The sequence below is a fragment of the Oculina patagonica genome, chromosome 8 (genome assembly GCF_052425735.1).
Source record: "Oculina patagonica isolate OP01 chromosome 8, crgOcupat, whole genome shotgun sequence".
Taxonomy (NCBI): domain Eukaryota; kingdom Metazoa; phylum Cnidaria; class Anthozoa; order Scleractinia; family Oculinidae; genus Oculina; species Oculina patagonica.
The window spans coordinates 1,686,203-1,710,490 of record NC_135765.1 but is presented as its reverse complement, the minus strand read 5'-3'; the positions used below and the strand labels follow the sequence as shown (position 1 = coordinate 1,710,490).

The following is a 24,288-nucleotide window of genomic DNA, read 5'->3' as shown; positions in this document are numbered from 1 at the left end:
ATTTATTGAGTCATACAAAATGCGGAGTCGTCCGTTCCCTGCGATCGGTAAGTTAGGGAGCAGTGCGATAAACAGAAAGTGAAAAGAAAAGAAAGGCGTTTAAAAAATGAAAGAAAAATGACGAGGGTTTGTCGCCTCCACGCCCCAAACCCTTCGCCATTTTTTCCAATCGCCGTTACGTCAAGTACTAACTGAATTCTGTTTTCGCACTGCTCCTTAACTAACTGAACGCTTGGAACAAGCTAAACGAGAGGCCGTGTTGTAGCAGATCTACAGACTCTAGATCAACCGGCCTGAAACTGCATATACATAAATGAACTTACAATTCTTTTGGTCTATGTCGTAGGTTGATCTGATAGAGGGTGTGGATTCGGTTAAGTTAAACGTTACGTTGGTGACCAGAATGAATGGAGCTTTTTTTTGAGATGGTGTGGAATGGGTTAGAGTTGTTTGGGCTGGCTGACAGGCTGAGCCCAGTTAGTGTAGTGAGTCACTTGATTAATAGCGGGTAACCATTTATTTTAAGACTGAGATTTTTTTAAAGAAGAGCTCCTTGCAGAACGGGCGTTACACACCCACTGCGCTAAAAGGAATACCGTTAGAGTTTTCTCGGCAGTGTATCAATATTACATGCCAAAACTGAATTCAGGCTTCCAGAAACCCTTTTAATCTTACAATTTTATAACTAAACACTCGATCAAAAATATCAGGAGGTGCTGAACCACTTAACTGTGAATTTAATCATTTAAACAATAAGGAAAGAACTTTATTACTGTGTCAAAACATCTAGCATACGTTAACTGGGGACACCCAACTACGTTACAACGAACATATTATATAAGTAACTGATAAAATATGGAAAAATAGAAGAGGTAAACCGTAAAATCAACCAGACGGTAACTAAATGTTACAGAGAAAACAGTCTTTAATATACAAGTATTGACTATCAGTTGAGAAAAATCGACTGATTTAATACGCCTCTTAAAAAGGTCTACGGATTCAGAAGACTCGTAAAGTGGCTAAGTTTTGATCAAAAACAGGACCTTAAAAGCTTATATTGTGTTAATCTACTTTGCTAACTCCTCTTTTTCAAAACACAGTGCAAGTCGATCGTTATTAGTTTCCTTTTCTAAAGTGAACTAATGGTTAAATCCCGGGGGTTAAATAAGTCTCCCCGCTTGTAAGCTTCCTTTATTTCAAAAACGTTATGTTCTTAGCATTGTCTTTGACCATTGAATGGTCTTAAAATATTCACATGCTATGTTGCCAGCTATCATAGTTTCTTTTTTGGTTAGGCCATCCCCTTTTTTTCTCTGTTCAGCATCGTCCGACGGATCCAGTTTTTCGCGTTTTCAAAAAAATGTTATTCAGAAGGTAATGAAGGCAATGACACATTATTTTAAACAATGGTTCATCCTTTTTACGCTTTTCTCGTTTGAGTTTAACCACGACGTCGATTTTTCCTTTCTCCATTGCCGCCATGTTGACTTTGTAACCATGTCTTCAGTATTGCTTCCAGGCTTCACGGATATTATGCTGAGGTACCGGGCCTCCTAGTTCCAGACTCCTTATCCACTTTTTTTGGTTGTTTTTTTTTTTAATTCCGACCGACCGACCCCAAATCAGAAAACAAATACGACGATAAATGAAAAAAAAAGGGGATGGCCTTATACTTCTTGTTCCTCTGTCTCCTTTGTTTCGAATATGTTAACGTTTTCCCACCTTATTTATAGTTTCGTATGTAAATGCTGACTTGTATATTTCATGTTAAGTTTTCCATATTCATTCACGTCAGTGTATCGTGGACCATCGTTTAGTGCGTGTGTGTAATTTTTTGGTTCCCTGAACCTCGTTCTTCCAGTATTTGGTAAGCCGTCTTTGCTCATTGCTTGTTCTTCCGTTTTCTTCGGTTGGTTGCCGTGTTTAGTGTAATTCATTTTTTAACTTATCATAGGAATTAGCTTGTTTCGTATTTAAGTTGAATTCACTTGCTGGCAAGTAAATGAGTTTGTGTGGTATGCTTAACGGAACGGCCCTTTGCCTCTTCATGCTATCTAACTTGCAATCAAAAAGCCATCTTTTACGTAACACCTTACAGGGGAAAGATGAAGACTCTTAAGAGTCTCTTGTTCCTCCTGGTTTGTTTCTCTTCTGAGCATGCGCAGTGGTATATCTGCAGCAATGGAGGTCCCTTGTGAGAGGCGTGTCATCTGAGTCGCTCCCAGGCTCCTGATTATCGAGTTTCTGTAACGTTCCTTTCGGCTTGGCCCCCTGCAGAGAATTCGGTAAAACTCCTGACGATACTTCTCTGAGAATATCACATAAAGAATTGGATTAATGGCGCTGTTACAATAACCAAACCACGGGATGACAAAGTAAACTTCCATGGGAATCGTGTGCTCATACAAAAGCTGCGGATTGAAAACTCGTATCATCTCCAAGGCTTGAAATGGAAACCACGAGAGAGCGAAAATGACAACCACTGTTATCAACATCAATGACGCTCGTCTACTCGAGGCTTGTGCTTTTCCGTGCGCAATTGAATTGCAACGCCCAGGGAGTTTTCTTCTCCAAAGACGCAATCCCGCCAAGCAGTAAACTATAGCAATAATTGACAATGGAATGATGTAGGAAGTCGTGAATAAAAATGTGACGTAGGTTGTTCGTGACAGCGAGCTCGAGGGCCAGTTCTCGTCGCAACTGAAATAGTTCATTCCTTCCATATTCTTTGTCGCTACCATGAGTGGAACAGTCAACGCCAGCGCGCCTAGCCATGTCATGACGATCGTGAAACGCACAACGTTTCGAGTCATGATCGTCTTCATTGGAAATAGAATGGCAAAACTTCGATCGAGAGAAATCGCCACTAAACTGAACACTGAGGCGGCTAGGGATCCCACTTGAGCAGAGTGAAAGCACTTGCATAACACGGTGCCCATGAACGTGCCAAACCAATGATCCCACACGTAGACCCATTTGAGTATGTACGGAATATCTATGGTCATAAGAAGATCAGCCACGGCCATGTTGGCGATGAGAGTGTTTGTTGAGCTGCGCATGTGGTTTACTGTGCACACGATGTAAATCACCAGCGTATTACCGATCATTGCCAGGATGATAACAATCACGGCAAGGATTGTGACTCCGATCTGAATATGGTGCGGGACCGGGGATCCCGATCCCCCGGGGAACGTTTCTTTGGAATCGTTCGTCATGTTAGTAGCCATGGAAAATCCTGACAATAAACAAAATAATTGTTAATTTTAACGCTAAGTAGGGCGGAATGATAAAAGCGTTTTCAGACAAAACATGCTGTTATTATGTTTTGTTGAATGTTTCAGCAAAGAAAAAACATTAAAGGGTTAACATAGTGTTGTTTTAATGCCATTTCTTCCTTATACTAAGAAATTCTTATTTTACAATGGATTTGCGGCAGTCGTTATAATTCACCTGTTTCACTAAGTTTGTGTGCAGTGTTTTCCATCTCATATCGTTCCAGAATCTTCCAGTTATTGCCGAAAGCAGGTGAAAAAACACTGGAGACTAAATTGTTAAGCGGTGTGACTTTTTTCTCAAGACAAATAAAAGATCACTTAACTTGAATACAAATTGCCTAATAATTGCTGCTTTTGATGTCTGCCCGTGCGCTAATTAATATTGACCATAATGAGATCGAATCCGGCCCGTTATAAAAACAATTTAAGGTATGGTCCGATTTTGTACGCTCGTGTTGAAAAACACTGAAATATCTGTGTATATATATGTGTAGAGAGGCATGTCCAACCGTGCAACTTCTCAGTTTCTGTGGCTCTAAGTCGGGCTTGCAAAATGAACAATAAAATGATAATGCTCACCATGAAAGATTTATAATTTAAAACGCAAATACTTCCCTACCAGCTGATATTTTACAAAATTTGTATCACGAAAGACACATTATAGGGGCCGCTGCTTTTTGGATGAGTTATTAATATAAAGAAACTTAATACAGGACCACAACTTGAAGTTAGATAAAAGCGTTCAAATTTCATAATTTCTACTACAACGCAGTCCTAATGAATGGAACAAAGTTTTGTAGTTCTCAGTTAGCATAATATGCTTATACTTTTTCTCCTTCCCTAATTTATTGTTATCTGATTGATAATTTTTTCAGTTTAGTATAGTGTTTAACTGGTAGTTTTAAAATATTGAGCACATGTTAATTTTCCTCTAATTATATGCAATTTTTATTATCGTAACTGAGGACCTTTCAGTGACCCACTTTGTGAGGTAGACTTCCTCATGAAAGATTATTATTATTTTCATAATGAATGTCACTGAGTTGTTGAATGCGACAAGTCGCATATTAATTAGATTCATATGTAGTCAGGTGAAACGGAGGAGAAGTTGTTCTTGAAAGCTTGCAAAAACCTGAAAACTAGCATCTTAAGCCATTTTCGTGACATTCAGTGAAGGCTTTCTTTAAAATAGGTTAGAAAGGCATAACTCCGTTGGCTTTCTACCGCTTTGAATAAAATTAGCAATAACAATCAGCTGTCCCTTCACTATTTTTTGACAATTTTTCATGACTCGTCAACTAATCTACTTGATTTGTAGTGTCTTCGATCCATCTTAAATGCATCATGCTATTCTCGCGCCTTTGATTCTGTGCTAAATTGGGTTCCACGTTTCCATAACCCCTTTAACGTATACTGCGCGCATGACATGCACAAACGTTAAACTCCCGATGGTCGGTGTCTAACCGTAGCAGTCAGAATGCACTAGCTAAAACGAAGCTATCTCGCACATATTTTTCGCTGAGTAGACAAAAAACTACACAATCTCTCTAAGTTGCACCGAAAACAACGCGGGTACAGGAACGAGGACATGCCTTACATTTCAAGCTCACCCACACTTACGAACCCAACTTGCCATTGCTGGTTCCAGTATTTCACTACCAAACAATGACTTTATACTAAATAAAATCCGAAGTTAAAACTTCGGAAGCAGTGTTAATTGTAGCTAAAACGATTTCCTTCAACTCAAACTCCTTTGCATACAACAGAATTTCATTTCACAGGATTCTAGTGCCTTCACCTTGGTTACAAAATAAAAGGTATAGAATGGAAAGTTTATTTTAATTTGTATTTTACATACCTTGGTTTATCGTTCCGTTCATACTTCTTCGCTTTACACACACACAAAGAAAAACACTTACTCGATTCCGTTCTCGATAAAAAGTTCCGGTCCAAGAGGAAGATAGGAGCATGGATAACTCATGAAGTTTTTAATTTAAACAGAGCCTGCTCCAGAAGAGAGAGCCAGATGGTCAAGTGTTGAATTGCATTTACATTTTGTTCCGAGCCAATCACATTTCAGTCACCACCACCACGCGTTTCACAAGGAAAATACAATCTATCAACAAGGGAGTTGAAAAATCCTGTGCTATTTCATAAGTGATAGAGTTGGTTAAAGTTTTGAGCAATTCCAATCCCACTTCATCAGAATACGAATTTGACAAGGTTTGGGAGAATCAAAAAAATATGAAAATACCAAAATGCTCTCATACTGTATATATCTATCAACTTAATCTTTTTACAATCTGTCATTCAAACGCCTTTACAGTAAAACAGCTCAAGCGTTCCTCTCAAGGGTGAATTAATGAATTCATTAATGGAAATTTGATATTATTCTTTGCGTCAATATTCCATTTGTAAAAACGAAAGAGTAATTCAATTGATTAAAAACTCGAATGCTGATTGGGTTATCGTCTGGCTTCACGCGACAGGCACGTGGATTGCGTAGTGTCAAATACCACACACGGTGTTTTGTCATCATTTTGGTCGCCAGTCACTTTTTCAACCCGCTCTTAGTAACAAAAAGAAATGCGAAACATTTTAGTGTACTCAAAATTGTTACTGGAAGAAGAAATAGTGGGAAAAATGTGGTTGACCAAGTTTTTATTTTTATGTAAATTACAGTTATTTTTCAAATTCTCGCGTGTCTGTCGCGTGAAACAGCATTTGAGTCATTATGCTAATTTATGCAATCACTAACATTGCTCCTAATGTCAAAAAAAGAAAACCAAATAGAGGCAGTTGTATAATAGTCATTTCACGCACAAGTTGTCAGCTACTTTTATATACAATACGTTTTTGGCAAATGTCCTGAAATTTATTTAAGACCCCCTGTAAAACGTCATCGCTTCTGCATGCATTGCGTGCCATTTATTTATTTACCAGTTTGCCCCTCCGGTGTCTTTGATTCTGTGTTAGAGTTGGTTCTACATTTCATAACTTCTTTTGCCTGTACTGCACAAACGCAATAAGCCCCAAACTGTGTACACTAACCAAAAGCCACTGTGTAATATGCTCAAATACCCGGGGGGGGGGGGTACTCCCTATAATGGCCTATACGGGGGGGCTCCGCCCGAAAGGGGTACCTTTTTCAGGCTTCAGGTATATAAAAGGGTAGGGATTTCACAAGTTTAGGTATACGAAAGGGTATGGAAATCTGTCATTTAGGTTTTTGAAAGGGCCTTTAATTAACATATTTCGAACAGATACAATTTATGGCTGTATTATTTCAATTTATGAAGCGCTACTTGAAAATGACAAGAAAACGTCATGTTTTAAGTCTATACCATGACTTTCAGGTATATGAAAGGGGTATCTTTTTTCATTAAAAGGTATACGAAAGGGGTACAATTTCTGGCAAAATGGTATATAAAAGGGTAAGGGGTAAGAGCTCGGGGCGGAGCCTCCCCGTACAAAACTTGTTTGGGTACCCCCCGGGCTCAAATACAGCCACTCATCACGCACACGTGATGTAGACAACTTGAACTTCGTATAAAGTGAAAGTAACGCCTGTTGCATGGTTCGTTCCAACTTTTTCAATGACAAATAATCAGGGATAAAGAGACGCGGCCCTCAAAAATGAAGCGGGCGGGGGCGAGAAACATTTGTATTTTTTTACTTGGCCTTAGACTTTCCCTTTTACCTGTGTTACTGACGAATGCAAGAGAATGAGAAAAGTTGTGTTGGTGACATACCTTGGTTTACGGTTGTATTCATACTCGTCCGCTGTACAAAGAAACCACTTGCAATTCCGCGGCCGATAGTTAAAACGTTCCTGTCCAAACATGAACTGTAAAATTTATACAGACGCCCACTTCAAGTCGAAAAAGAAAATCAGGGCCAGATGGTAAATTGTATTTTAAATTTGTTTCGAGCCAATCAAAGGCAAGTTAGTAGTCTTACGTATTTTATACTGTTGATAAAAAACGTCTATTTCAAAATTAATAGGAGTTCGTAAAATTGATTCAAAACTGCAACTCCACTCAACGCGAGAGCATCTTGATTTGAGTTTGACAGTAGGCTTTTAATTGCCCACAACTAGATGGCAGTTATTAAAAGTAAGAAAAAAACCCACTTGTTTGACAGACAACTGTCAATCCAATTGCGTTTGTTATTAACGTAGACGGAATTCTAGCATGACCCTAAAAGTCTAGCCTGCGGGGAATCATGCTGGTTTGACGTTTCACGAGAAAGCAATGGAGACGATGAGTCTGGCCGGCTATTGAACAGATTGAATGCCTAGCGATGTAAAAATTATCTTAAGTAAAACACAGCAACGACACATAGAAAATGCTCGTTACTGTCATTTTAATTTTATATAAAATAAGCAAACTGACCGAACGAGATAGCGCTTATCATTTATATTTTTTTCCGTTATTGATTGCTTTTCCTTGATGGGAGACTGGAAACGAAAGAAATGAACAAATTCTACAGAATTTTCCGACGGCACGCTTCCTTAAAATGTAGTTCACAATTTCCAAACGGATTTTCCGGAAAGTTATTGTCCCGTTTGCTTTTCCACCTTAATTTCCTGGGTTTACCCCATTTTGAACTGTAGAGTCGAATCTTTTTCACAATACTGTCCAAATGTGTAAGTAAATACCCGGTTACTATGTTTTCTAACTTGACTAAAAATCGTCTGCAGCGACAGTGTTTTAGAAACAAAAAGCTGATACTGACTTCATCCTCACTAACCCTGAATTTGACGCCGAGTCCTTTATAATTCTTGTACTAACTATTACTACTTCTGCTACTTGAATTGAATTTCGGCGTCAACATCCTACATAACATAATACTTAAAAATTTTACTCAACAGCTCAGGACTCTGTCCACAATCTGGCTAGAAAGCCGTTTCCCATTCTAAATGATTATCTGCTTCTTTCCTGACGCGATGTCTTGGATGACGCGTAGCGTATTCACCAACAGGAGCCACCCTATTGCGTTTCGCTCGGCTTGACCCCCTGCAGAGAATCCGATGAAACTCGCGACGATAGTTCTTTGCGAATATTACATAAAGAATTGGATTAATGGCGCTGTTACAGTAACCAAACCACGGGGTGACAAAATGAATTTCCATTGGAATTTCGGACAGAAGGGTTGGCTTATAAACTTTTATCATCTCCAATGCTTGAAATGGAAGCCATGAGAGAGCGAAAATGACAGCCACTGTTATTAACATAACAGTCGCGCGTCTACTCGTAACTTGGACTGTTTTGTGTGCAGTCGGATTGTGATGCCCAGGAAGTTTTCTGCTACAAAGACGCAATCCCGCCAAGCAGTAAACTATAGCGATAATTGACATTGGAATGATGTAGGCTGCCGTGAATAAAAATGTATGGTAGGTTTTAACCGACATCGAGAACCAGTTCTCGTTGCAACTAAAATAGTCCATTCCTTCTACCTCTTTATTCTTGACCGCTACCATGAGTGGAACAGTTAACGCCAGCACGCCTAGCCATGTTATGACGATCGCGAAACTCTCAACGTTTCGAGTTATGATTGTCTTCATTGAAAATAGAATGGTAAAGCTTCGATCAAGAGAAATCGCCACTAAACTGAACACTGAGGCGGCTAAGGATCCCACTTGAGCAGAGTGAAAGCATTTGCATAACACGGTGCCCATGATTGTGCCAAACCAATGATCCCACACGTAGACCCATTTGAGTATGTACGGAATATCTATGGTCATAAGAAGATCGGCCACGGCCATGTTGGCGATGAGAGTGTTTGTTGAGCTGCGCATGTGGTTTACTGTGCACACGATGTAAATCACCAGCGTATTACCGATCATTGCCAGGATGATAACAATCACGGCAAGGATTGTGACTCCACCCAAAAAAACGACCCCCAATATTTTTCTTAAAAAAGTTTTTTTTATCTGAATGTTGCGCGGGACCGAGAATCCCCCAGGGGGCGCTTCTGTGGAATTACCCGTCATGTTAGAAGGCACGAAAAATCCTGACGATAAACAGAGTAACCGTTATCCTCCACTAGTTTGTTTTAGATACGAGGAAAGAAAGCTGAAACTATTGGGGCTGTTCCGGAACAATAAAAAGGGTTTTTAATATATATCAGTATTTTTTTTGTAGCTAAGGAACGTTTTAAATTCACGTTTGCAATGATGAAGATGATAAGTTATAGAAATTGGACTAGGTGGAGTACAATTCAGGGAGTAATAGGGCGACTGTTTTCAAAATCGACCGAACGAGCAGTGCAAGGCCTTCTTGAAATTACGAGCACGATTACTTTCTAGGAAGTCTGTGAGAATCTCTTTTGTCGAGGGTATGTTTAAATGGGTTTTATGAGCTGCGGGAAAACAGCAAGAAAGAACACAATTTATTGCACGTGATTGACGCACCAATGGCACAGGTGTCCAATTTAATACTGGTATCCAATTATAAAAAGTTGTAATTGGACAGCCACGTGATCGCGCGCCAATAACGCGACAAATAGGCGCGAGCAGAACCAATCAAAATCGAGAATTTTGTTATAGAAAAGTATTTATAGAGTGCCAAATCCAGTAGTTGCGCCTTTACAGTTGAAAACATTAAAAAGCGACAGTGAGAAAAAGCAATAACAATATTTAAAATTCTAAATATAAAAAGCAATTTTATTACAAAGATAAGTTAAAATGTCTCTAAAAACTAAAAGTCATGAAAAAACTAGTTGAAATAAAACGTTTTTAAACGTCTATTAAATATATTTTTGTTGATTTAGGTACGAGAACGTCGTTAAACGAAATGTTTTGTTAGCATCACAATAACTTTGCACGAGCGTTAGAAATCTGACACATTGGTTAGCCATCCACTTCAAAACAACAAGAAGTAAGCTTTTTGTGGGTTTATGGAGAATGTAAACCACGACAGCGAATTCCGCGTTATTGAGATAGAGGTTGGTTAAACTGAATGAATCAGGATCTCCAGGTTTATCAGGCGTACTGCCCTTGCTGTGACAGTCGCTCGCTTTTTGAGCGCGAATAGAAGCGTTATGAAAACATCACTGACTAAAACTCAATTGCCAGTATTTTTCAGTTTTATACAAGGGATCGAAAACCGTCATTTCGCACAAACTTTGTACTAGTAATATTAATTCAGTTGCGTATTCACCAATTTTGTTTAGACTTAATTCTTTCTTCCCTGCTGGGGGATGATTCAGAGATGACACAATTATGTTGTTAGATGAAAAAGGAAGTTGTTTTAGGCAATCACTATAATTCAAAGAGAGTACTCGAAACCGCTACCATTTTTAGCTTGTCTGTTTGGGTTCAGGAACAAAGACAAGAGGCTTACTCTCCCGAAATAAAAACTGCAAAAGCACGCAATCCGCAACAGCTGCCGCGAGGGCGATAAAATGGAAGCTGAAACACTCCTTTATGTTCAACTGTAACCTCTTTGAATAACGGAGAATTTCATTTCACAACAGACTTCAAAAAAACAACATCCTTTCACCTGTGTTACGAATGGAAGAGAATGAGATAAACTGTGTTGGTCACATACCTTGGTTAACGGTTGTATTCATACTTGCCCGCTGCACAAAAAAACAACTTGCAATTCCGCCGCTGATAAATAAAACGTTCCTGTCCAACTGTGAACTGTGAACGTGACTTATACAGATGCCCACTTCAGATCAAAAAAGAGAATCAGGACCAGATGGCTACCCGATGAATAATATTTTAAATTTGTTCAAAAGCCAATCAAAGGTCCTAATAGTCTCCTGTGTATTTTTGCGAAATGAAATGCTAAATACAACCCCTTAATTAACAAAGAAGTTGAAAAAGTCCCGCCTATCCATTTTAGAATCGATTTTTGAAGTAGCTTGTTTGTCTGTATGATTGATTTCAAAACTCTACTTCCACTTAACGGAAGAGCAGTTAAATTTTAGTTTGACAAGGTTTTATTGCAAACAGTCATATGACAGGTTATTTTGATAAAGTCAAGCAAGAATTAACGATAAAAGCTGACGTTTCGGTGTCCTCATGACGCTTTTGTCAAAGTGATTTTAGTATAAAATGTAAATTACAAAAATATTTAAAAACAATACACTTAAAGCAGTGTTAGCGCCATATTAACATAATAGAGAGTGCGAAAATAAAATTACACGGATACTCTCGTACGGATGGAGTCCTTTTGCAAGTTTAGATTGGGTTTTAGCTATCTTATAAACAGCATCTTGTGCACTTAGCAGTCAAACATAATTTTGGCATTTCTTTAGGACCGCGACGGCGGGCGCCTCAGAAGGTCTTGAGGGACCTTCTCGTGTATCTTGCTGTAGTGTTCAGTCGAAAATAGAGGATGACTGATGTTTATTTCCTTCTACACGATCGTGTAAATATCTTCGCGTGTAAAAATGCTTTATAAGACAGCTAAATCCCGATCTAACCTAAGGTCGATTTTTTTAACGTAGGGAATTTGAAACCCTTCTTTCTGTTCTATAATAGGGTAAGGGTTTCAGCAAGCGTACCGCACAAGGAAGGCTTAACAATCTTCAACATCAACTTTTATTTCAATTCAACTTCGCTTAGCCTCATTAAGGATAAAGGGCTAGTCGATGCGGCTAGTCTATAATAACTATACAATTTTTTTTTTCTACAAAGTGAATTCGTAATCCAACATGCATTATAGGTATTTTAAATTAGTTATGTAAAAATAAGAAATGAGTATAAATAAATTTACCAATTTTTTTCTTGAACGCCTGTTACTAAATTTCGTCGAGAATAGGAAGCGCACGATGGAAAGTTTGGTTTAAATACCGTCGAATATACAACGGCTTTCCTGTATTCTTTTGGCTGTATTTTCTTTAGCATGGTATAAAATGCAAAACAATACCTCTAAAAGGTTTTTCATGGGATTCATTTACATGGAATACCAACTAGAAGCAAGATTATCAAAAATTACAAGTGAATAAAAATTACAAGCGAGTGTCTTGTACCTCCTGGATTGTTTCTATACTGAGTATGCGCAGTGGTATATCTGAAGCCACTGAAATCCCATGCGAGAGGCTCGCCGTCCGAGTCTCACGAAGGCTCCTAAGAATCGAGTTTCTGTAACGATCCTTTCGGCTTGGCCCCCTGCAGAGAATTCGATAAAACTCTTGACGATACTTCTCTGAGAATATCACATAAAGAATTGGATTAATGGCGCTGTTACAATAACCAAACCACGGGATGACAAAAAGAACTTCCATGGGAATTGCGTGCTCGTACAACAGCTGAGGATTCAAAACTCGTATCATCTCCAAGGCTTGAAATGGAAGCCACGAGAGAGCGAAAATGACAACCACTGTTATCAACATAAATGACGCTCGTCTGCTCGAGGCTTGTGCCTTTCTGTTTGTGTTGCGACGGCCAGGAAGTTTTCTTCTCCAAAGACGCAATCCCGCCAAGCAGTAAACTATAGCGATAATTGACACTGGAATGATGTAGGTAGTAGTGAATAAAAATTTACTGTATGCTATCTGTGACATTGAGAGCCAGTTCTCATTGCAACTGAAATAGTCAATTCCTTCCACCTCTGTATTCTTGGTCGCTACCATGAGTGGAACAGTTAACGCCAGCGCACCTAGCCATATCATGACGATCGTGAAACGCACGACGTTTCGAGTCATGATTGTCTTCATTGGAAATAGAATGGCAAAACTTCGATCGAGAGAAATCGCCACTAAACTGAACACTGAGGCGGCTAGGGATCCCACTTGACCAGAGTGAAAGCACTTGCATAACACGGTGCCCATGAACGTGCCAAACCAATGATCCCACACGTAGATCCATTTGAGTATATACGGAATATCAATGGTCATAAGAAGATCGGCCACAGCCATGTTGGCGATGAGAGTGTTTGTTGAGCTGCGCATGTGGTTTACTGTGCACACGATGTAAATCACCAGCGTATTACCGATCATTGCCAGGATGATAACAATCACGACAAGGACTGTGACTCCGATCTGAATGTGGTGCGGAACTGGAACTCCCCCAGGAGGCAATGCTGTAGCATTAACTGTCATGTTAGGAGCATTGGAAAATCCTGATGAAAAACAGAGTTATCGTTATCCTTAAAGCGTAAAAGAGTCGGAAAATAGTTCTTTCTCTATAGAGCAACTCTAGGTGCCAGAACTTATCCCAAAGATGCTTGGCAACTTTTCATGTTTCCAGCAACTTGTCCGAGTGTTGTTCGAAGGCAATACGAATGTTTCCGAAAATTTTTAAATTTTTCCGGAGATTAAAGGCGTTTGCCAAAGATTTTCGAGGGAAATCCGAATATGTTCCAAATTTCGTCTTATTTAGCTTTAAAACATTACAAAACTCGTCAGCAAACATGACGTCATCGATATCTGATCCAGATTTTTCTCAGTGTAATTCATTAAATTTGGCCTTAAAATGTTATTTTAATACTTCTGTTGCAGCGAAATTGCATGAAAATGCTAAGGAAATTTACTTTAAAAGGTAAATTAGCATATATTTGGAGACATTTTCGTAATAAAAAGCAACGTTTTGGATTTTTTGCCGCAGCAGCTTTCGAGCAACTTTTTGAGAAATTTCGTCAACTGGTTGACATCTCTAATTAGGAACCTTAGCTTTTGAGAAGTACTGCGCTTGTTGTGACAGTCGATCGCTTTTTAAGCGCGCAAAAAATACTTATAAAAAAATCCCTGAATAAAGCTCAATTGCCAGTAACTTTCAGTTCAATAAAAACGACCAAAACCCGTCGTTTCGCACAAGCCTAGTGAAATTTGTTCAGTTACATACTCGACAATTTTGTCTTGACCTACGTCATTCTTTCCACCCTGCTGGGGGATAACTTAAAGATGATACAATTATGTTGTAAGGTGAAAAAGGAAGTGGTTTTAAGCAATCAGTTCAATAGAGAGTACTGAAGAAGTAAAATTAGCTACCCATTTAGCCTGTCTGTTTGTGTTAAGGAACAACGTCAAGAAGCTTGCTTGCCCGAAATGAGAAATACGAAAGCACACAAATCCGTACCAATTTCCGCGAGGGCGAAAAAATAGAAGCTAAAACACTTCTTCAGTAATATTCAACTTAACCCTTTGGATAACGGAGACTGATTTGATTACTCAACATACTTCTCCTTTTACCTGTGTTACAATGGAAAAGAAAATAAAAGAGAATGAGTAAAACTGTGTTGGTCACATACCTTTGTTTACGGTTGTATTCATACTCGCGAACGTCTGCTGCACACGTAGAAACAACTTGCAATTCCGCGGGTGATAAATAAAAAGGTCCTGTCCGACCTTGAACTGTAAAATTTATACAGGTGCCCACCTCAAGTCGAGAAAGAATATCATGCCCAGGTGACTGCCTGATGAGTAGTATTATATAATTTTGTTCAGAAGCCAGCCAAAGGTCCTAATAGTCTCACGCGGATTATTGTGAAATTAAACAAAGAAATTGGGAAAAATACCCATTCATTTTGGAAGCGATTTTTGAGGTAGCTAGTAATATGGGTCTGTATAATTAATTTGAAAACTCAAATTCCACTCAATGAACATCTAAGTACGAGTTCGACAAGCTTTTTATTGCACAGGTTTTTAAGAATAAAATATTTAAAATAAAAAAAGAAAAGAAAAAAAAAGCTTTCTTATGGTAGACACCTGTCGAACCCAATATCATTTAAGTCTGCTATCACTGTCGAATCCCAGCATCAACCGTGAAAACCTATGTAGCTAGCGATGTAAATTATTTTAAGTAAAATACTGAGCAGCCATACAGAAACCATCTCAACGTTCGTGATTGTCATCAAACCTATTTCACCTCTACCCGCGAGCCCCAATTGGGTTGGAGTGTGCGACGTTTCTCAGCCTACGTAGCAGGCATTTGAGGGTCATTTTCCGAAACCCGAAACCCTATTTTTTTCTACAGTACTATACTTAGATTTCTACGCTGTCATCATACTCCATTTTACATTCTGATGCTTCAGGGAAAAAAATCAAATGCCCCGAGCGGGATTCCGCTCGGGGCATTTGATTTTTTTTTCCCGACATTTGTTCTGTTTAATATATAGATAGGCATATCAGAGTTTACCTCTCTGATGATGAACAAATAAATAAATAAATGGAAATTTGCAGTGGCATTTCCACAGAGTGCTTTAATATTGATTTTCCTTGCAACAAAGATTAACAGAAAATTAAGTCAGTCAGTCAGTCACTCAGTCAGTCATGCGATCAGCCAGCCAGTCAGCCAGTCCGCTAGTCAGTCAGTCAGTCGGTCGGCCAGCCGGTCGGTCGGTCGGTCGGTCGGTCGGTCGGTCGGTCGGTGGGTCGGTCGGTCACGCATGCGATCAGCCAGCCAGCCAGTCCGCCAGTCCGCTAGTCAGTCAGTCAGTCGGTCGGCCAGCCGGTCGGTCGGTCGGTCGGTCGGTCGGTGGGTCGGTCGGTCACGCATGCGATCAACCAGCCAGCCAGTCCGCCAGTCAGTCAGTCAGTCAGCCAATCCGCCAGTCAGTCAGTCAGTCAGTCAGTCAGTCAGTCAGTCGGTCAGACAGTCAGTCAGTCAGTCAGTCAGTCGGTCAGTCGGTCAGACAGTCAGTCAGTCAGTCACCTATCATTCTGCCTTCTCAGCAGCTCAGGATTCACCGACTAGAGAGCCGTTTCCCACTTTTTACGATCATCGGCTCTTTCCCTGACGCGATGTATTTCCGCTCTGTTGCGGTCCACTCGGCTTGGCCTCCTGCATAGAATCCAGTAAAATTCTTGACGATAGTTCTCTGAGAATATCACATAAAGAATTGGATTAATGGCGCTGTTACAATAACCAAACCACGGGATAACATAATGAACTTCCAAAGGAATATGGGACAGAAGGGTTGGCTAATAAACTTTTATCATATCCAATGCTTGAAATGGAAGCCACGAGAGAGCGAAAATAACAATCACTGTTATTAACATAACAGTCGCGCGTCTACTTGTAGCTTGGACTGTTTTGTGTGCAGTCGGATTATGATGTCCAGGAAGTTTTCTTCTCCAAAGGCGTAATCCCGCCAAGCAGTAAAATACAGCAATAATCGACAACGGAATGATGTAGGCAGTCGTGAATACAAATATATGATAGGTGTTTTGTGACATCGGTGGCCAGTTGTCTCGGCAGATCATAATCTCCGTTCCTACTTGTTGTGTATTCTCGACCGCTATAGCTACCATGGGTGGAACAGTTAACGCCAGCGCTCCTAGCCATGTCATCACGATCACGAAACGCAAAATGTTTCCAGTCATGATCTTCTTCATTGGAAATAGAATGGCAAAACTTCGATCGAGAGAAATCGCCACTAAACTGAACACTGAGGCGGCTACGGATCCCACTTGAGCAGAGTGAAAGCATTTGCATAACACGGTGCCCATGATGGTGCCAAACCAATGATCCCACGCGTAGACCCATTTGAGTATGTACGGAATATCTATGGTCATAAGAAGATCGGCCACGGCCATGTTGGCGATGAGAGTGTTTGTTGAGCTGCGCATGTGGTTTACTGTGCACACGATGTAAATCACCAGCGTATTACCGATCATTGCCAGGATGATAACAATCACGGCAAGGATTGTGACTCCGATCTGAATGTGGCGCGGGACCGGGGATCCCCCAGGGGCAGGGAGCGTTTCTGTTGAGTTATGAATGTGGCTTGGGAGGAAGGAGGGAGACATTGCAGTAGGCACTATCGCGGTAGCGTTGTCCCTCATATTAAGAAGCGTAGAAAATGCTGAGGTAAAAAGGGTTTAAAAAACACGCAAAAACATTTAGAAGAAAACGTTAAGAAGTATATGTTCCCTATTTTCTGGGCAGGAACTAACCTTTCTTTTTTTTCATTTGTTTAGCGGTTTCATCTGTACATGGAATACATTAAGGGCGCTTTCCATTTGTCAGAACTGGCCTGCCAGACCAGAGAAAAGGATTCCGTTGTTAGTCAGATTTGTCCTGTCAAATCAGTCAATGCATTAAATATTAGACACTGTTGTGGTGGATTTGTGGGAAATCTCGTGGAAAAGGCCCATTTCACATTCAAAACCACAGGACCGACGAGGCAGTTCGGACTAATGGAAAGCGCCGCCCTTATATTCTTGTTTCTGCGACTCATTATCTTACCTTATCTTAAGCCTAAGTAATGGTTATTTCTTCGACGGCTGAGCTCAAATAAGACTAAAAGTGATCCCTCTTGCTATTAAGATAAACGAAAACCGGAAAAAGATAAAATATAAAGTGTTTTTTGGCGGTTAACAGTCACAGTTTAATTTCTTCTGTCAACCCTGATGACTTTTATTAGCTTTTGTTGACGTATTATTTTGGCAGCGTATCCAATAGTTTTGTTTTCAATTCTGCAATCGACTGTTTTCGCAGGAAAAGAGAAGATTAGCTAATTTAAAGGACGTCTTAGTTACAAAATCTTTTTAGATCGGCCATGATCAGTTTTCTGTAGCTGCTAATTATGTATGAATGTGAAACATAATTAACAATACCAAATGAAAGTATAGCCCAATAGCTTTCATTAAAAAGAAACTGAACAGTACATTATCTCTCGAGTAAATAAATGCCAAAATTGAAATGCATTTTTTAATTAATAGTGTTGAATTGCATTTTCGTCATTAGCATTAATTCATTCGTTCTAATCCTTAGTCTACGAATATAGTAAAGTCTGCTTCCGGCAAGTGTCCCATCTTGCCGAAGGATATGTTTCCAATAGCATTATGCAAAACACCATACAGCGGGCACGTGCGCGCGCGAAATGATTTCGCACGAGCGCGTCAGATTATGTCGTACCCAGATCTGCTCACTCGGGAGTGGGTACGAGATCTATATGAGATTACCTGCCAGGTGATGTTCGCTCGCTCACGTGAGAGAAATGAGCGACTATTTAACAATTAGACGGTGAGCTCGAGGTTTCTATTTAACAAATAGACGGCACCTGTATAGCCAATCAGATGGCGCGATTACCAATAGACGGTCAGTATGGTTATGCTAAAGCATGATAGTCTACCTACTTTTCTGATTTAATGCTGAAGTAAACTCTTGTACGTTAATTAAACCGCAACATATTTCAATTTGTTTGAATTTAAAACAAGCTTGGCGCTGAGGGAAAAAAAAGATACCAGATGGCCACCAATAGAAATAAAACTTTACAAATGTTGTGTTTGTTGTCACTCTCTTCTGACATGCCACTAAAGTGAGTGAAAAACTTAATTTGTATCTCAAACTTTCTTGACAGCTTCTCATAAAGTTGCGCTGAGCAGCTGAATCGAACAGTGTCGAAAGGACGCGGAATACAATCTAGTTTAGGGCCGTACCTAGGATTTTTTGACTGCGGGGGCAAGTTTTCCTGGCACGGGCAACTGGGTTATTTTATTTTACTTTTTCCTTTTTATTTCTTTAGTGTTCTTAGTTTTTAGTTTTCCTGGTGGGGGCAACTGCCCCCCATGCCCCCCCCCCTCCGCTAGGCCTTGTTTCCTTTTGTCTCTCTCACACACCAAGCGGAGGAAAAACGTGTGTGAACGCATCTCGATTGGTTTTGGTTTTACTTCTGATTGGATAAGAAAGTAGCGTGAGTTTTTTTAATCGCCTAAGGTAGTAATGCAAAACCAGAACAAACGCTTATAAATTATTACTTTTGGCAGTCAAGTGAAAATTGCTCTATTCTATTTTAATACCTAATTATTCATACAAATATAATAAAATACTGCAATATCACAGCGACAAACCGATGAGTGGTGCCGGATCTATTGAAGACCTGGATCAGTAACTAAGTCAAAACGGAAAATATATAGAGCAAAGCTTTTTCAATATATTCTAGTTTTTTTCTTTTTATCCACTTTGTTTATTTTTGACCGCTTTAGCCGTCAGGATCAGTTTGCCGTCTATATTTTCCGTAATTATTCATAGGCTATAAACAGGAGTGCTATTCTAATAAGCAGTGTGCTATTTATGCAAGGGGTTAAATATAAGTTCTATATTGAGGGCTTTTACAAACGCTATTATCTAAAAGCTTATTTCTGCCCCTCAGCCGAAAATCTGCCTACATGTCCCCTTTAAAAACTACACCAATCAACCAATGACGGATCTCGTCCATCCAACGAAATATTTTTTCTGTGGTCTTCCACGGCATTGCAGAATTCTCCAGTTCACCTGACAATAAACTTTGTCTGACTGCTTGAATTTCGTATCTATAAAATGACAAAAAAAATAAAGAGTTAAAAAATTGTGGAGTAAAAGGTCCATCTGCCTTCTGGTTCCGCTATAAGCATCCTTTCAGACCCAGAGGGGAGTTAACCTTGGAGGATTGAAGCTAAAGTGCGGCAAAATTGCTGTGACAAAGGTTTTGCCATTCGTTAAGTCTTGCATCACACTGAGTTTTGTTCCACCCTGACTAACTGTCCCTGTGTTCAAAGAAAGAGCAAGAAGGAGACAATGTTTCCTTGGCCACTCCCCACACCTCCCTTTGAGCACCTCTGGACCTAACCTGCGATCAGTAGTAGTAGGGCCCCGGGGGAGGACTCCCATATGAAAGGGATGGGGATGCTCATCGTCTCACTTAGGGGTGTAAATTTCTGATTTTTTATCTCACATAGTGTGTTCCGCGAAAAACGCCAATAATTTTAGCCATCAAGGTCTGGTTTAGGGTTCCACACATATTTTTAGTATTTTTGTATCTTTTAGGGGCCCCAAAAAGCTTCAGCCATGCCCAGATTGGTCTCTTTTAGGGGTCCTTTTTAAAATTTCTGACGAGCATCCCCATCCCTTTCATATGGGAGTCCACCCCCCCCCCCCGGGTAGTAGGGAGGGAGGGCATGATTTCTGGTTACTCTGGACCTGCCGCTGACACGAAATAGATTATGTGCTATAAACCAGGTAAGGATTTTGAAAAAAATATTTCAGACTGATTGTATAACAACATGAATGATATTCTTCGCCCCAGAATTATAGTCATGCAATGCATGAAGAAAAATCTATGAAGCTGTAGTTCTTTGCATGCATTGCGTGACTATGTTACTGATAACACAGTATTGTATTGCCCACTTGATGATTTACCCTTACCTCATTCCAGTGCTGTTCTCAAAATTCATAGGCATGGAAGGTTGTGGAAGAGGGTATTCCTTTGTTCCAGCTGGAGTAGTGTAGCGTGTGGGACCGTGGAACGGTGCATGAATGGTCAGAGAGCCTTGCGATCCTACAACTGTGGCATCATTGGGAAGGTTTGCAGCTAAAAGTGATAGAAAAGTGGCATAAAGCAGCTAAAAATAAAGCTTTGCTAGATGATCTTTTAAAAGTAAAATCTGTTTGAGTTTGCCCTGTGAAGGTTCTTGGAAAAACAATCTGAGTTAGTTGAAGCTATGACCTTCTGCAAATTACCCTGCCACATTCACTACCATAGGCGTACGGGCACCTTCGGTCCTGGGGGGGCGGAGACCTTTTTGCCCGAAAATAAATGGCACGGGCTGAAAGCCAAATAAAGAGGCATGTAATGTCTTTTTTGGTAATAAAATTGTTGTTGTTGTCATTGAAAAATAAAACATGCATTGAAATAGTTGTGTACAATTTTCGCCTGCTTGCTTAAGATCTTAAATTAATTTCGTGGCGTTATCCGAAGATGTCAATGCACTGAATCCTTTTTCGGATATCTTTTATTTATTCAATCTACTTCAGAAAAAAATATATTAATTTTGGGGAACCACTTTACATTGTTATTCCCCCATTTGAAAGTAATACAAAAGCGTGTAAAACATGCAGGGATGAATGTAGCCTCACACGCAGTCGTTCTTAGGGGTAGGATGAATGGGTTTTAAAACATTTCGTTGAAAGTTTCAAGTTATCCCTGAGAACTAAACGTTTGAGTCGAAAGCATCAGCTTCATCACATTTATAACAGCTTCAAGGTCTTGCACTAAATCCACCGTGCGAAAACGCTCAAGCTACGGAAAAATTGATTGCAACTGTTTAAAACTGAGGAGTCACGCAGAATTTGGGAGAAAAATCGAACATGATTATAGCAATTTGCGAGACGAAACGATACTTTTTCTGTTGATGTAATTCGTTTTGAACATAATGTAGACTAGACTTTTCCCCTTTTTTTTTCAATTTTTTTCTTTAGGCTTGTTGCCCAAATTCTAAGCAGTTTGCCCGAAAAATTTTGGCACTGGGGGAGGGGGGGGGGGCTGCAGCCCCCCTCCTCGTACGCCTATGTTCACTCCCTCATACTCTAATGGTTATAATTTGTCCCCATCTCTAATCATCTTTGTTCCCATCCCCCATCCTGATCCCTCATGCCTATTATTGTCGTCAAAATTGTCATTGTTGCCACCGTTGTCATCATCATTATCATCATTATTACTCACCTATGCTTATAATTGAAGAAGCTGTTTTGTTTCCTTTATAAAGCATTGTCACTGTAAGTGTTGAGTCCGCACCAGCAGGCGTCTTCTGTCCAGCTGCGGATATACTTAAAGGTTCTTCACCTCCAAAGATCATGTCCATAACATGCAAACAGTAGATTCCTAAGTTCAGTAGTGCACTTCCCCCCTGGTTGGGGTCTTGCAGTCGTTCTACACTGTCGCAGTTTATCCCACAGGAGACCATAGCAACTCGAATCTCTCCCAGAGCATTTGAATCAACCAGGTTCTTGACATCTGCATACAGTGGAAGGAACCTTGTCCATAATGCCTAAAGAAATAAAAGCCATTAATCATAGGAACCGATGAATTTACCCTAGGCAAGTATTCATGACGGGAAGGGTGGAAAATTCCCGTTTACTACGGTCTACTACGGAGATTCGCCTTGGCAGCCGCCATCTTTGCCGCCATCTTTTTTTTTTCATCTGTTTCTTTGATGCACCATGATCCAACTGATCTTCGATCAGGGAGGGGGGGGTGGGGGGGCTCCCAATCAAGACATTTTGAAAAGAGACCAACCTACACATGTCATGAGAACTTCGGACCCCCAAAAGATACCAAAATGCTAAAAAATATAATTTATATTTGTATATTTCTCCTTGTGCAAACCAAAATGAGACCAAAAATCCGAAATTTACAACTCTACAAGCATACCCCCATTTTTAGAGGCATCTAGAATCCAAGATGGTGGAACATGCCTGACGAGGCTGAGATTTCAGCGAAATTAATAGCAGTGATACAAAGATATACAAATATTTTTTTAATATTTTAACTCCAAAATCGTGCGTTCAAAGAATAACAAAGACAGAGAATGTCAAGAAATTACCGAAATTTTAAAAAGTCGAGAGTAATAAAGCTGAAGTAGATATCTCACCTCCATAATGAACAATCCTTTCGCCTTAGCAAGTTCAAACAGTTCCTTGGTGTCCTTCAGGTTCATCGTCATTGGTGTTTCACAAAGGACATGTTTGCCATGATTCAGGGCTAGTTTACAAAGCGAAGCATGTACGGGAGCGATGGTACTGACATAAACAACTTCTACGTTCTTGTCGTTGGCAAGTTCTTCGTACGAACCGTACGCTTTTTCGATGTTGTGTCTATTTGCAAACTCGGCTGCCCTCTCTAAAGAACGAGCAGACACTGCAACAACCTTGTGATCGTTTTCTGGTAATGTTTTCATGGCCACCATGAAATCGTGAGCGATTTGACCTGCGCCACAAATTCCCCATCGTGTTGCGCTTGCAGCCATGTTGGGTGGGTACAAAAATCCCCTTGAAAACACTTGAAACAGGTTCGAACATGATTCACGAGTGTTGCGTGACACAAAACGAGGGGAGCCCCCTTTCACCCCCCACCGGGGGGGGGGGCTTTTGCGCCCGTTTCAAAGATTTTTATTTGGTCAGAAATAGAATATACGTACCTTTTCGAGGGAATTATGCAATGCAATCAAAATATATGAAAAATATCGCTACGAAAGGTCACGCAATGTATCAACGTCAAGGAAAGACAATTGCACAACAGACCACGGGCTTTACTGAAATTTTTTTTTAAATAATAATAATAATAATAATAAAAGCTTTTATTTATACACGATAAATGTTTTGCAGCATAGCTGATGTGGTCGTGTTTACAAATTACTATTATGAAGCTAACTAAACTCTTAAATAACAAATAAAGACTACAAACTAAGCATTCCAAACAAACAAAAAATACACAGCCTCTAAATGCCTAATACTTTCAAAGCATCCTTAACTTGCCAACGATTCTTTAAGGCGGGCCTCGTTATTCAAAGAGTTCCATAATGTGGCCCCTTCATAAGTAATCGACTTTTTGAGAAAGTCAGTCTTTGGTCTTGGTACTGACAAGCAATTTTTCCTTCTAAGATTATAATTAGTCTTCTGCTCCGTCCACAAGTGTTGTAATTGGACCGGAGCACCTCCAGATACACATTTGAAGACAAAACAAAGTACCCTACGGATATACATTTGCCTCAATGGTATCCACTTCGCTTGACGCAGTACGTCCTCTGAAGGGGTGAACCAGTCTAAGTCGAAAATTAACTTGGCGGCACGCACATGGATTTTTTCTAAGTCACTGAAAAGAGTTGAGCCACACGACCCCCAGACTATAATACCGTACATTACAGACGGTAAAATTACTTTAAAATAAAAGTCAACTCTCGCAGGAATTGGCAAAAAATACAATGATCTCAAAAGGTTCAGTTTCTGGGTGAAACGTTTACACAGTTCTTTGACATGAATGTTCCATTTGAGCGCACTGTCTATTTGGACACCTAGACACCTTGCTGAGGTGACTTGCCTGATGTTATTTTCCCCAAGCTTAATGCTTTGTAAAGGGCCAGTAAACGATCCTCGGTATAGCAGCATATATTCTGTTTTTCCCGGGTGTGGCGTCAGCAAATTTTGACAACACCAGCGATATAATTTCCGTAAGATGTAATTTAGCACGTTGGCTACCTTGTCCGGACATGTGGCCGCGACGTAGATGGTTGTATCATCAGCATACATATGTAGTTCTCCTTCACTACCATCGGTTATATTTGGCAGATCATTGCAGAA

General features: G+C 40.0%; 3 protein-coding genes and 2 pseudogenes across 3 annotated transcripts; all 5 read right to left on the bottom strand.

Moving 5' to 3' along the window:
• Positions 1-1,656: 1,656 nt before the first annotated feature.
• LOC144663162 (RYamide receptor-like) lies at positions 1,657-5,230 on the bottom strand. Its single transcript, XM_078524093.1, has 2 exons — positions 5,134-5,230; positions 1,657-3,235 (listed from the first exon to the last, which is right to left on the bottom strand). The coding sequence occupies exons 1-2, from the start codon at positions 5,153-5,155 to the stop codon at positions 2,055-2,057; spliced, it is 1,203 nt and encodes a 400-aa protein (XP_078380219.1). The 5' UTR covers positions 5,156-5,230; the 3' UTR covers positions 1,657-2,054.
• Positions 5,231-8,192: 2,962 nt separating this feature from the next.
• Positions 8,193-9,148, bottom strand: LOC144664100 (neuropeptide FF receptor 2-like; annotated as a pseudogene).
• Positions 9,149-11,914: 2,766 nt separating this feature from the next.
• LOC144663663 (RYamide receptor-like) lies at positions 11,915-14,501 on the bottom strand. Its single transcript, XM_078524673.1, has 2 exons — positions 14,480-14,501; positions 11,915-13,351 (listed from the first exon to the last, which is right to left on the bottom strand). The coding sequence occupies exons 1-2, from the start codon at positions 14,499-14,501 to the stop codon at positions 12,240-12,242; spliced, it is 1,134 nt and encodes a 377-aa protein (XP_078380799.1). The 3' UTR covers positions 11,915-12,239.
• Positions 14,502-15,920: 1,419 nt separating this feature from the next.
• LOC144664099 (neuropeptide FF receptor 2-like) lies at positions 15,921-17,133 on the bottom strand (annotated as a pseudogene).
• Positions 17,134-19,199: 2,066 nt separating this feature from the next.
• LOC144662217 (trans-1,2-dihydrobenzene-1,2-diol dehydrogenase-like) lies at positions 19,200-22,969 on the bottom strand. The gene is made up of 4 exons (XM_078522980.1): positions 22,584-22,969; positions 21,656-21,980; positions 20,359-20,524; positions 19,200-19,487 (listed from the first exon to the last, which is right to left on the bottom strand). The coding sequence occupies exons 1-4, from the start codon at positions 22,956-22,958 to the stop codon at positions 19,340-19,342; spliced, it is 1,014 nt and encodes a 337-aa protein (XP_078379106.1). The 5' UTR covers positions 22,959-22,969; the 3' UTR covers positions 19,200-19,339.
• Positions 22,970-24,288: the final 1,319 nt, after the last annotated feature.

Excerpts from the sequence above, each read along its gene's own strand:
- LOC144663162 (XM_078524093.1), bottom strand. The coding sequence starts at position 5,155 with ATGAACGGAACGATAAACCAAG. Across the intron at positions 3,236-5,133 it reads GAACGGAACGATAAACCAAG|GATTTTCCATGGCTACTAAC; the intron begins GTATGTAAAATA and ends GTTTATTGTCAG.
- LOC144663663 (XM_078524673.1), bottom strand. The coding sequence starts at position 14,501 with ATGAATACAACCGTAAACAAAG. Across the intron at positions 13,352-14,479 it reads GAATACAACCGTAAACAAAG|GATTTTCCAATGCTCCTAAC; the intron begins GTATGTGACCAA and ends GTTTTTCATCAG.
- LOC144662217 (XM_078522980.1), bottom strand. The coding sequence starts at position 22,958 with ATGGCTGCAAGCGCAACACGATGGGGAATTTGTGGCGCAGGTCAAATC. Across the intron at positions 21,981-22,583 it reads AAGGATTGTTCATTATGGAG|GCATTATGGACAAGGTTCCT; the intron begins GTGAGATATCTA and ends TTATTTCTTTAG. Across the intron at positions 20,525-21,655 it reads TTCTTCAATTATAAGCATAG|CTGCAAACCTTCCCAATGAT; the intron begins GTGAGTAATAAT and ends TATCACTTTTAG.